This window comes from Mustela nivalis (assembly GCF_964662115.1).
Source record: "Mustela nivalis genome assembly, chromosome: 12".
Lineage (NCBI taxonomy): Eukaryota > Metazoa > Chordata > Mammalia > Carnivora > Mustelidae > Mustela > Mustela nivalis.
Window position 1 is genome coordinate 1,743,894 of NC_139031.1, and position 13,029 is coordinate 1,756,922.

Here is a 13,029-nt window from a genome sequence, read left to right on the forward strand (position 1 = left end):
CCCTCACTGGCAGCCTGCTGACGTGGGTCAGCCCGTCCTTTTCTCCTAGGTCTGTCAGCTTTTGTTCTTGTTTATTTGTGTGTTATTCTTTATTCATATCTTACTATTTTATTTTGCTACAAGTGCTAGGTCTATTGATAATAAGGGATTATCCATATTTATTGAAATACTAGGAATTACTGGATTGCTCTAAGTAAATTTTATAGAAATTAGGCACCTGATTAGATACCTGATAGGAGTTGCATGCTTTGAGACTCCTTTTTATGAAAATACCTCATCGGGAAGCTGAAAGGCTACACATGTATAGGGTTTCCACCTTTTGCTTTTTCACATGTATAGGGTTTCCACCTTTTGCTTTTTCCATCAACTTCTCATAGTTTATTGTTTTGCTGGGAATAAGTAGTTTGTGTTTGAATGATATTAAATATGTCAGCTTTGGGCTTCTTTCAGATTTTCCCCAGAGCTAGGAATATATTTAGGATCATTTCAAGAAGGATAGCTATGTTAACAAAGCTAGAATTAAACATATTTTAGGTTTTATCAGTTGTGAAGATAGTGCAGATAATAGCCCATATAATGGGTGATTGATCAGTGGTTCTTGTTTTTTTACTAGTGTTGTATGGCAGGGTGGTGAGTGGAGTCTTCACAAACACAGTATTTCTCTAGGGTTCTATCTACAGAATGATTTTGATAATACCAGTAGTCATAATCTGCAGAAAATTTTTAGTATATACAGATGATGTAAGTGGAAAGTATTGTGTGGTGGTTACTGAGTTTATAGGTCTCTTGTATTAAATATCATATAGGTAAATATAAATGAGAAACCAGTGTTGGACAGAGTGAGCTATTCCTTCTTGCTCTAAAATATTGGTTTGGGTGTGAGATAGTATTTAGTCTTTTGGATGTTGAGAATTCATGCATTTGTTTGTCACTGAGAGAGCTGCAGTGTTCTTTAATCCTTTAAATTTACATATATGTAGATTTTCTAATAGTCAACTTTTGATGTGTTTAGTTATCTGCTAAAATATTTTTCCTTAACTTATAAATAGAATAGTGGGAGTATTTTTATTTTAAATTCCTAATGATTTTGAATCTAAATTCAGTCTAAATCGTAGACCAAATAGCCTAATGCTCTTGCAAGCACTAGTTCTGTAATGTGCATTAGTCAATGGTGTGATCTTTGAATTTAGATTCTTGAAGACCTGGATGAACAGATTTATATTATTACCCTAGAGGAGGAAGCACTCCAGAGACGACTAAATGGTATGTATGTATTCTGTGGTTAGAGCTCAATAAAAAATTATTTAATTCAGAAAAAGACAGCTAATTAAGGGGGAGAAATGCAGGCCTCTTAGCACATTGTGCTGAGTCACCAGGTCAAGATGTAAGAGTAACATGTGAATGTCCCAGGTGAGGACAGCTTTGCTAAAGACTAGTGGCACTGCGGTCAAGCACCCGTCTTTCCCTGTAGCTGTGATTAGGTGGAATTTAGCAAAGCCCGTTCGGTTCTGAGACACTGACCACGAAGGTATCCACCTCTAGTGCTGTGTATTTTAAACATGACGACTTAGTTACTGCAGTTTTGCAGATTTGCATGTTTTCTTAGTGACTTTAATATCTCTATTTCATTTCTTTCCTGTTGAAATCTTAAGATCAAAAGTAGTCTGTCTCTTCACTACTAGGTACCAAATTTGACTGTCTCAGTTGCGCTTAGGAGCTCTGTTGTTATTTGGGAATTCTGTTCGTTATCAGCTGTGATTACCATGTAAGCATGTCAAAGATCTCAAAGTTTAATTTTTATTTACCATCCTTTTGGCTTCAAATGAAGAACCAGTGGAAAAAAAGAGTAATGATGTAGTTTAACAAAGAAATGATATAGTTTGGGTAAATTTTCTATTTTACTTAAATGCTTTTTACTCTGCACTCTCTTCTCCTGTGTGGTAGTTGTTTTTTTCTTTAATGTTGAAAACCAGTCCCAAGATCAGATTATTAGGAGCTAACTGTATTTCAGGATCATAATTAAAGAGCAGGTATAAAATGGAAGGTTACTTTAATTATGAAATAGAAAGAAATAGATCTACTTTCTTTAGTTAAAGGAGTGAATTTAAATAATCAACTCAAAAGTGTTGCTAACATTTAGACCTTTATTCTTAGATCAAAGAATTTCAGATTTTATCTATTTTAGAGAATTCTTGGCAATAATATTGTTCCTTTGGTACCAATAACTTTTAGATTGGAACTACATGTGTCTTTTTTTCTTCTAATGTTATTAAAGGTATTTTAATATTTAAGTCCATTTTATTTCAGAATTACAACTTTTCTCAATAGTGTCAGCTTTATAAAATTTCATTAAAGTAGTAAATATTATAATAAATTTGTCTTACTTAGGTAGTCTTGCTAATATGTGATAAATATGCCTGAACTATCCTGCTGCTGCCTGCAGTGTGCAGTTATGTTTCAGCCTGAAGTAGACGGCCTTTCTGTCTTCACAGATCAGGAGGCTGAGAACTAGGAAGGGTAAAAGATAGTGCCCCTTGGGGGCACCTGGGCAGCTCAGTTGGTTAAGTGTTCGACTTCTCATCTCAGCTCAGGTCTGTAACTCAGAGTTGTGGGTTCGGGCCCTACAGTAGACTCCACGCTGGATGTGGAACCTATTTAACTAAAAAAAAATACAACGCCCCATCAGTTAAAGAATTTGAGTTAAAACTAAACCAAAATACAGCCTTTTCCCACTTTTTACTTCAGGAAAAAGTCCCCCTAGAATCTTTTTTTGATCCTTTGACTTCTCAAATGCAAAAATGGATCATTATGGCTAAAGAAATTGAAAAAGAAGTAGTTGCCAGAAGGCTAGGTATATTACAAATTGAAGCCAAACCCAAGTAAACAAAATACCCTGACTAGCACAGAAATATAATATGGAGAGGATTAAGCATTATATGATAGCTAATGCTAAGTATAATTTTGTTTTCTCCCATTTTGGTAAGCTATGCACCATTTCTAAGTGCTCTGTTGGTAGGTTGTTAAATTCTTTCTACTGACACTCTTTAATGATATGTTGGAGTAGTTGCTGTAGTGTTGTAATTTGCTCCTTGTTAGCACTGTGGACTGTTTCAGGTGGAAAACAACAGGCTTGTAACACAGATGGTTCTATAGCAAAGCGTCCCACTCTTGATCTCAGTTCAGGTCTTATATCAGGGTCCTGAATTTAAGCCCTATGTTGAGCTCCACACTGGGCATGGAACCTACTTTAAAAAGTAGAGATCATAGAAGGTAAGTAGTGGGAATCATCCCTATGGGTTTTATTTAATCTAGTATTATGCCAAGTGTATTTTGTTTTAACAGCTATTTTGCATTTTAAATTTTTCTTAAAAAGTAAATTTAAAATAGTTTTTATTTTGGGCTCTAATTTCCTTAAAGATTTTATTTATTTATTCAAGATAGATCACATGTATACAAGCATGGGAGGGGAGGGGTAGAGGGAGAGGGAAAAGCAGCTCCCCTCTGAGCAGGGAGCCCAACATGGGCTTGATACCAGGACCCTGGGGTTGTGACCTGAGCCAAAGGCAGATGCTTAACTGACTGCACCACCCTCACATCCTATATTCTGGGCTATTGAAAAGAAATACAGAATAATAAGAGTAAAAGATTAAAAAAATTATATAGCAGTGATGTACCCCAGAATTCCTGGTGGTGGTTTGCTAGTGGCCCTTGAGTGTGCTTTTCTTGGTCTGTGTGGGGATGTGTGATGCAGATCACAGGAGCCTTTGGGACATTGGCATGGTTTGCTCTGAGCTCAGCTTCACAGTCATTGAAAAAACATAACACTTTTTTTTTTTCTTGGAGATGTATACCTTGTTTTGGTAGTTATTACATTACTGGAGTTGAATTTCTGTGCATGGGTTTTAAAGTATCAGTATAGCTTTTTGATGGGATACTTGCCCGTGACTTTTCCATTGTTCCTGTTTATCGCTTGTTGGTGCTAGTTTTGTTCTTACTAATATTAGTATTACTTCAGAAAATTTGTTAATAAGAACCTATACACTCATATACTATAAATCACTATAAATACTCTAATCACTGTCTGAGGAAGTCGTCCTGTTAGCGGTCTGCGTGGCTGCTTCTCCCCCTTTTCGGTTTGCTGCTCCTCTTCTTCTAAGCACCAGACCTTGAGCAGATGAATTTAAATTCTGAGTCTCAAGATCACAGATGAGTTGGCTGAAGAAGAGGAAAAACAAGGGCAAAGATCTATAAGATTTTATCCAGAACTAGAATACTTGAAAGCAAGAGAAATCGTTGATGAGAGTCGTGTGTATTCCTGGACCGGAGGGAGCCCCAGATCTCTAGCCCTCTGATGCAGACAGCCCTCCCCAGTGTCTACATCACCATGGCAGGAGCGAGATCTCAGGACTCAGCCCCGTCCTTGTGAGGCTCTGTTCCTCTGTCTCCTGCACACAACCTTCTTTGCTATCTGCCTTGAGGCGAGGAGTAGTGCTTGCATCCTGCCCTTCCCCCTTCGCAGTCGGCATAAGGAGCCCGGAATATTCAAGACCCTGGCATCTCAGGTGGACCTCACATCTCTCTGTGTCGCATTTCTGACCTGATTTCCCACTGTGGTGAGCTCCTGAAACTCTGCTTATACCATGTGGAACCACGCGGGCCTCAGAGCTGCTGGCTCCCGGCCGCAGAGCCACCCAGACCCTCAGTTTTCTCCCTCTTGCTGGAAGAAACTTGGCTCTCCCAGCACACACGGCTTCTCAGTCCCTCCAGATGGTAGCTCTGTTCTCGCCCGCATCCTGCACTCCACTCCCCCAGGAGCTTAGGCAGGCCTCCTCTCATTCTCTTCTGCTGCTTTCACACACTTCGAGTCTCATGTCATTAGATCGTGACCCGATTACTTCTCCCTTTTCCCTTCAGCCCTCTCGGTCCGGACGGTTCCTCTTCTATCCTTAAGGTTTCAGTTCTTGTTCATGATCATTCTTTCTGCCACTCTTCCTGTCACAACTGAGGATTTCAGTGTCTGCGTGGATGACCTTTCCGGGCTGCTTGGCCATCCACAGACCTCTCTCTTAATGGTCTTCCTCAGCCGCTTGCTGCCTGGGGCCCAGCGCAGGCATGTCACTAGCGCTGACAAGTTCTCTTGCCGTCTCAACCGTCAGTCACCCTGCTCTCCAGCTCGCTGCCCGAGGTGTGCCATGCCCTGTGGTTCTTCATGCCATCTGTCCGTCTTGATAACTTTTTACTGCGTTTTCTCCCTCGCTTCCCTCAGACCCTCGATGCCTCGCGCGGTTTAAATTCCTGGGCTGTCGTTTGACTCAGTGCCCCGCTCTTTCAGTTTCCTTCCCTCTCTGCTTCGCTGAACGCTAGCCGTGGTCATAGCAGCTCTTGGTGTTCTCAGCACGCACCTATTCAGCTGCCTTCCTGGCCTTTCTTTAAAGGTCCGATGGTGTGTTAGATGGACTTTACATTCTCCTGGAGTTATTTTCTATCTTCTTTTTCCTCAAGACTTCATTACCGTCAGTCTCAGCCGATGGCCTTGCTTCCTCGTTTCTTGAGAAAAACAGAAGCAAGCATGCTGAGATGCTGGCAGCCTCTTTCCTTCATATTGATTCACCTACCTGCTGCTCCCCTCACATGTGCCGCCTTTCTCTGATGCTGTGACTGGACTGTCCCTGCTTCCGGCGAAGTTCAGCCCTCCCGCCATGCACTGGGTTCAGTCCCTTCTCCCTGATTCAAGGACACGCTGATGGCCATTCTACTGTCTCTGACGTAACCAGCCTTTCTCCAACTGGATCATTTCTTTCAGCACAGAATATGCTGTCATTTTTCTCAGTAGAATGAACAAGTGGGAGGAAGGAAGGGAGGAAGGAAATGAAATCCATCTGTCTTGACTTCTACCCCTTCTGGCTTATCATCTAGCGCTTTGCTGGTTCTGATAGCAGAACTCTTGGGGTTGTACCCTCATCAGTTTCATTGCCGTGCTCCACGTTGGGTTTTGGTGCCGCTGTCGCCTCCACTGCTGTACTGACGGTGCTGTTGTCCAGTTGGCTGGTGACCTCGGAGTCTTCACCTGCTCTCCTCATTCCACTGGGTTTTCAGTTCACTACTCCCTTGTTCTTTTACTGAAGGAGATGCTGCTTCTCAAACAACTGCTGGTTTTTCTCTGTGTCCGTAGCTGCTTCTCACTGGAACGCCTCATACCTCAGTCCTTAAACTCTTCTCTTGTTTGTTTACCTGCACTCCTTTTTGGTTATCTTATCTGGTCTTGTGGCTTTGAATGCCATTTGTATGCTGCTGACCTCTCCTTTGACCTCTCCATCCGTCTAGTAGACATTTCTACTTGGATGCCTGATAAGCATCTCAAACATATCTTGTCGCGAATCAGCTAAAGATCTCATACCGCATTTCTGCTTCTGTTAGAGCCAACCTGTCTCTTTAGGTGGCAAATCCATTCTTTTAGGTGCTGAGGCCGATTCCTTAGAGGCTCTTTCTCGTAATTCCCATATGGATTCCTTTAGCAAAGCTGTTGTCTCCAGTGTCAAAGCATCTGCTTGCATGTCACCACCTTGGTTTGAGTGACTGTCTCCTTTTGATTAGATTGTTGTGCTAGTTTCCTGATTACCCTCCATGTGTCTGTCTTTGGCCTTGTAAGTCAGAAGAAGTGCTTGAGATGTAAGATCGCCTCCCGTATTTGCCTCAAAGTTCTCTAGTGGCCTCCTTTTTCAGTCTGAATAAAAACCAGTTTTTGCAGTGGTTCCCTTTCTGCTCCCCATGTGCTCTCTGACTTGCTTCCCTGCAGTCTCCTTGCTGTTCTTCCCTGGCCCGTCACCTCCAGTCCCAGGGCATCGTGTTTCCCTTTTGCCTTCTGTCTTTCAGGTCTTTACCTAAAGAGCCCCTTCTTGGTGGGCTTTTCCATGTTGGAGCCTTGTGGGCATGGTTCATACTGCCAGGCTCTACCTCTGCCCTGGCACTTTTCTCCCTCTTTCCTGCCTTGTTTTCCTGCAACACCTTCCATTTTCTCACGTACTGTTTTTTGGATATTGCCAGTTTCTCCATAGTAGGACAGGAGCGGCACAGGAGCAGGGATTTTTGTTCCTTTTCTTCCTTTCTGTGCTCCTGATCCCATGATATCCCCAGTCACATAGTGGGTGGTGAAAACTGTTGCATGAGTAAACGAAGACATGAAAGACATGCGTGATGGAGACGGCATTTTACCACAAGGAAGTGAAGAAGGCAGAAGAGATACAATTTGGTGATAGAATAGAAGAATTACATGGAGACAGTATTTAGCAAGGCCCACAGTAGAGACCTCTGAAGACAAGCCAAGACTGTGGGGACCTTATGCCCTGGGGTGTTAGTAGAGAAGCCGAGATAAGGTGATTTCCCCTAGTGTGAAGCCCTGAAATTCGAGCAGTCAAGGCCCATTTCTACTCCAAGACCCCAGAAGAGTCGCCCAACAGAAAGTCCCATTACATTAATTGTGGTAGAAAATCTTTTGTAATTCCTACTTAGGGTTACGAGGATGCATATATCATTAGCATGTTTAAATGTTTAAGTAATGCAGCAGCATTAATTGAAATAATTAGCTTTCGTGTGTATATAGCCTATGGGTGTACTGGGTAACTTTAGAAGTACCATAATGAATAGGAATTATTTTTTATTGTTTAAGTTCAAAACCTTGACAGTTCTTTTAATGTAATTTATTTAAAAATATTGTAGACTTTGAACTTAATGATTCAATTCAATTTTTTAAGGTACTATTTTCATCTTCATGATAAAAAGTATATCGCTTTTGGTAGTAATTTCTTTTCTGCTTGATTTGGATCTTCTTTCGAAAGTCTTTTTCACTGAAGCTTGTATTAAGTCTTTCTTTGTGGAGTGTCAAGTTGCAGTAAGTACCTTTGTATTCTGAAAAATAGAAGATTGAAAAAAAATAACTCAGTCAATACAGTTACCTGTCAGAAGCAACTGGTCACCATCAGTTATAGAATCTTGCCTGTTTATCACGAAGTTGAGTTTGCCAGGCAGTTGCATGATGGTGACAAGGTTTACAGTGTATATACTTGGTTTAGAGTAGTGGCACCTGTCAGAGGCATTTTTTATCATCGCTGTCAGTACAGTTTGCTGATTTGGTCATTACTTGTCTGAAGTCTTTCAGGTGACATCCTTAATGTTGTAAGGAAGCTTGTATCACATCTTCTGTTTTCTACACACCTTCATCTTGACTTTCTTTAGCAGTTCTGTAGTCTAGCAATGGTTATTCTAGGAATACGATTTGCTGTTGGTCATGTCACTGAAGTTGAGATTATGTCAAATGTATCACGCCCTGGGCCCCTTTGAGCAGTGATGGGCTTGCACTGGCTGAAGGTGATCAGATATCAGCTCTCATTAACAACACATACATAGCAAAAATTGTTGACACTCCGTGACCCCCTTTTTGGCAGTATTGTGATAGAACAAAGTGTCTATTAATATCTTGACTTCCTAAGCTAATAGGAAGAATATTAACTCTTCTGGCAAAACGAATTGAATGGTTTCTTTTTAATAAGATTACCAACATTTGGGTCCAAATGTCTGAAACAACGAGAGATACATTGTTAACAATCTATTCAGCTTCTGGAGCCATATAAACACTTTCTTGACCATAAATTGTGTCCCAAACAAATGATTCGTTGCAAGATGAAATGAGGTAACTAAAGAGAGGTAAGGTAAGATACAGTATTGGTAGATGGGGAGTAGTTGGGAGTAACAAACTGTAGAACAACTTAAGAGTCAAGTATCATATATCCTCTAATCTTTAGAGGGCAATTGCTATATATAAATGATCTATATTTGTTAGCAGAAGATAAAATTCAATATACACGAGTTGCTTGTTCAACCACAACCTATTTGGATGATAGTATTCCTGATAGTACCATATATAAATATGAAATTAAAAAAAATCTTAATATCTTATCTAGTTGAAGATCTACCAATAACTTATATCTAAAGTTAAAAAAAAAAAAGCAATACACCGTGAGCAACAACTTTAACTGTATATAGCTTTTTTAAAAAAAAGTTTTATCTATTTGAGAGAGAGAGAAAAAAGAGGGCACAAATGGGGTGAGGGGCAGGAGGGACAAGCCACCTCCCAACAGGGCCTGATGCAGGGCTCAGTCCCAGGACCCCAGGATCCCAACCTGGGTGGAAGCCAGAGGCTTAACCGACTGAGCCACACAGCTGTGCCAGTACATAGATTTCTATAATGCTCTTAAAGCTGATTGTTTAATATTTTCTGTCTTGCTGTGGTCATTTGTAATGAGAGTATACTTGAATTTTCAAATTGTGTTGTATGTCAAATGTCTTACATTGCTTGATTCGGTACTTAGCCATAGTTTTGAGGATATGTCATGAGTCAATAGAAACTAACATTTTAACAAATACTAGCATTGCAGATGAAATAGAAATAGAGTGTTTGAGTATATGGATTGTCCATCCCTTTTATAGATAATAACAGTTCGTTGATGCTGAGATAGATGTTGTAGAGATTTTAATGTCCAGGCTTCAGTTTTCAAAAACTTTCTGGGGTCTGCCTCATTGGCAGTGGCTCTGTGCTGAACAATAATGGGGGTTTGCTTTGGGGACTCTTCACTCTATGAAGTTTTAGGAGTCTTGGGCTTTAAACATCAAAATTATCTGTCGAAGTGATTAGAAATAATTAGAAAGTGAGGCACCTGGGTGGCTCAGTGGGTTAGGCTTCTGCCTTTGGCTCAGGTCATGATCTCAGGGTCCTGGGATCGAGCCCCGCGTCGGGCTCTCTGCTCAGCAGAGAGCCCGTTTCCTCCTCTCTCTCTCTGCCAGCCTCTGCGTACTTGTGATCTCTGTCTGTCAAATAAATAAATAAGATCTTTAAAAAAAAGGAAGTAATTAAAAAGTACTTGAGGGCCCTTATAAGCTGGTCATAGAGATCACATTGGTCAGTTTAATGATGTGTTAAGTATAATCAGAATTTTAGAGAGTTACTTAGGCAACAGATTTTCTAATCAACTTTTTTGGGTTATATGCTAAATTTAAAAAATGAAAGACTAATCAGCTTATAATAGGGGTGTCTATTTCTAAATAGTATTCATTAGAGACTGAGTTTAGGACACTAAATTATTTAGGGAGGTTTATTGCTTCACATTATTTAAATTATTTATATACCAATGTAGAGATTTATGTTTATTTTAAAAAATGCATTACATATTTTAAATTAAATAGTATCTGCCCTTTAACACATGAATGTCAGTTAAAGCTGTCTTATGTATTAAGGCTTAGTTATTGAAGAAATGCTAGGCTTTGGGAAATTTTGTTATCTTGGACGCAAAATATTTTCAATACCACACTAGTTTTTCAGCTTAAGAATAAAGCCAGGAAAAGTTGCCTTCAGCTATTAGTTTTCCTGAATCCAAAGAGACGGGTGGGGCAGGATCAAAAATACTTACTTGATCAAAGTTATTGGCTCTGAAGGTATTCTTACCTGTGAGAGGAAGATGAAAGGTGTTGTTTTTATTGCACGCTAGTAACAGTGTAATTTTGAACTAATTGGTGTTGAACTGCCAATCACCTAGGGGAATGCAAATAGACACTCTTCTAATTTCCTTTGAGGTAGTGAAATCTTATGTCGAGGCTGGAAGAAAAACAGAATAATACCGTTAAATTGACCTTAAATGAGCTGCTTTGTGGTTTTCTTGGAGAATCCCTTTTTATTTTTCATGACTAGTCCAGACAGGTTTTGTCTACCAATTTGACTTATTGACTAGACAATGCTGACATGGAACATGTTAGATTCATTTTGAAATAAAGTAAGGATAATACAATTGTTCAGGATATTTTGATGATTTTTTTTTGGTGCAACTTAAATTGCCTTCACATTTCAGTGTGTGTTTGCAGTGTGTCTTAATTCCTTACAATAGCCGTCATTCCTTTTGGTCATTTGTAATGGAAGATTCTGCCTATAAACAAGCTTGCTCTTCTCACTAAGGTCATGTTACATATATAGTAAAGGATGACGGTGTGTTTGAAAATTGTGTTATTCCAGGTGAATCTAATCATTTAATGACAATGCTTTGTTTGAAGAAAATGAGAATGTATTCTTAATTTTTGTGTGCAAGTCAGTCAATATTTATTAATTATTGTGTGCCTACCATTGTGTCACCTAAAAATAAAAACGCAGCATTTCAGAAATACGACTTTATTTCTCCTAGATATCTGGATTGAGCTCTGTAGACATCAAACCCGCAGAGTGGGCACTTGTATCTTTTCATGTAGCTTAAAGTTGGTGCCAGGAATACTGTTTCTTCTGATATCTGTTCCCTTTCAGAATTCTGAATAATCATCAGATTATTTTTTTGTACACTGAACTGGTTACTGGAATAATGCTGCTGCTGCTTCTTCTTTTTTTAACTTCTTTATTTTATTTATTTTTATTATGTTATGTTAGTCACCATACAGTACGTCATTAGTTTTTGATGCAGTGTTGCATGATTCATTGTTTGCATATAAGACCAAGCGCTCCACTCAGTATGTGCCCTCCTTAATGCCCATCACTGGGTCAACCCATCTCCTTACGCCCCTCCCCTCTAAAACCCTCCGTTTGTTTCCTGGAGTCCATAGTCTCTGATGGTTCATCTCCCCCTCGATTTCCCCCCTTCATTTTCCCCTTCCTTCTCCTAATGTGCTCCACAAATAAATGAAACATATGTAATTGACTCTCTCTGCTTGACTTATTTCATTCAGCATAATCTCCTCCAGTGTCATCCATGTTGATGTAAAAGTTGGTTATTCATCCTTTCTGATGGCTGAGTAATATTCCATTGTATATATGGACCACATCTTCTTGATCCATTCATCTGTTGAAGGGCATCTTAGCTCTTTATTTTATTTATTTATGTATGTATTTATTGAAGACACTGTCTTATTTCCATTGGATATTTTCCCCTGCTTTGTCGAAGATTATTTGACCATAGAGTTGAGGGTTCCTATCTGGGCTCTCTACTCTGTTCCATTGGTCTATGTGTCTATTTTTGTGCCAGTACCATGCTGTCTTGGTGATCACAGCTTTGTAGTAAAGCTTGAGATCAGGCAGTGTGATGCCCTTACCTTTGTTTTTCTTTTTCAACATTTCCTTGATGATTCGGGGTCTTTTCTGGTTCCATACAAATTTTAGGATTATTTATTCCAGTACTTTGAAAAATGCTATTGGTATTTTGATCAGGATGGTATTGAAGGTATAGATTGCTCTGGGCAGCATAGACATTTTAACAATGTTTATTCTTCTGATCCATGAGCATGGAATGTCTTTCTTTTTATGTCTTCTTCGATTTCTTACATGAGTGTTCTGTAGTTTCTAGAGAGTAGATCCTTTACCTCTTCAGTTAGGTTTATTCCAAGGTATCTTACAGTTTTTGGTGCTATTATAAATGGAATTGATTCTCTAGTTTCTCTTTCTACAGTTACATGTTAGTGTATAAGAAAACAACTGATTTCTGCGTATTGATTTTGTATCCTGCCACATGACTGAATTGCTGTGTGAGTTATAGTAATTTGGGGGTGGTATCTTTTGGGTTTTCCACGTAAAGTATCAAGTCACCTGTGAAGAAAGAGAGTTTGACTTCTTTTACAATTTGAATATCTTTTACTTCTTTTTTTTGTCTCATTGCTGTTCCTAGGACTTCTAGTACTCTATTGAACAGTAGTGGTGAGAGTGGGCATCCTTGTCGTGTTTCTGTTAAGGGAAAGGCTGTCAGCTTTTCCCCTTTGAAAATGATATTGCTGTGGGTTTTTCATAGATGGATTTTATGAAATTGAGGTATGTTCCCTCTATTCCTGTACCCTGAAGAGTTTTAATCAGGAAAGTATACTGTATTTTATCAAATGCCTTTTCTCCATCAATTGAGAGGACCGTGTGGTTCCCCCCTCTCCTTTTATTCATGTTTTCTATCACATTGATTGATTTGCGAACGTTGAACCACTTTTGCATCCTAGGGATAAATCGCACCTTGTTGTAGATAA

The 13,029-nt window shown here is 39.5% G+C and overlaps 1 protein-coding gene across 13 annotated transcripts in view; it reads left to right on the forward strand.

The window, feature by feature from the left end:
- Positions 1 to 13,029, forward strand: part of LMBR1 (limb development membrane protein 1) — a 156,975-nt gene that overhangs the window by 97,242 nt on the left and 46,704 nt on the right. For 12 of the 13 annotated variants that reach the window (XR_014301147.1, XM_082692933.1, XM_082692944.1 and 9 more), the window contains one exon: positions 1,191 to 1,263. The exons of the other annotated variant lie outside the window; for it this stretch is intronic. Coding sequence is in view for 11 of the 12 variants with exons in the window: in XM_082692933.1 (XP_082549059.1) it covers positions 1,191 to 1,263 (73 nt within the window). In the remaining variant the exon portion in view is untranslated. The remainder of the gene's footprint in view (positions 1 to 1,190; positions 1,264 to 13,029) is intronic. 13 annotated transcript variants of the gene reach the window in all.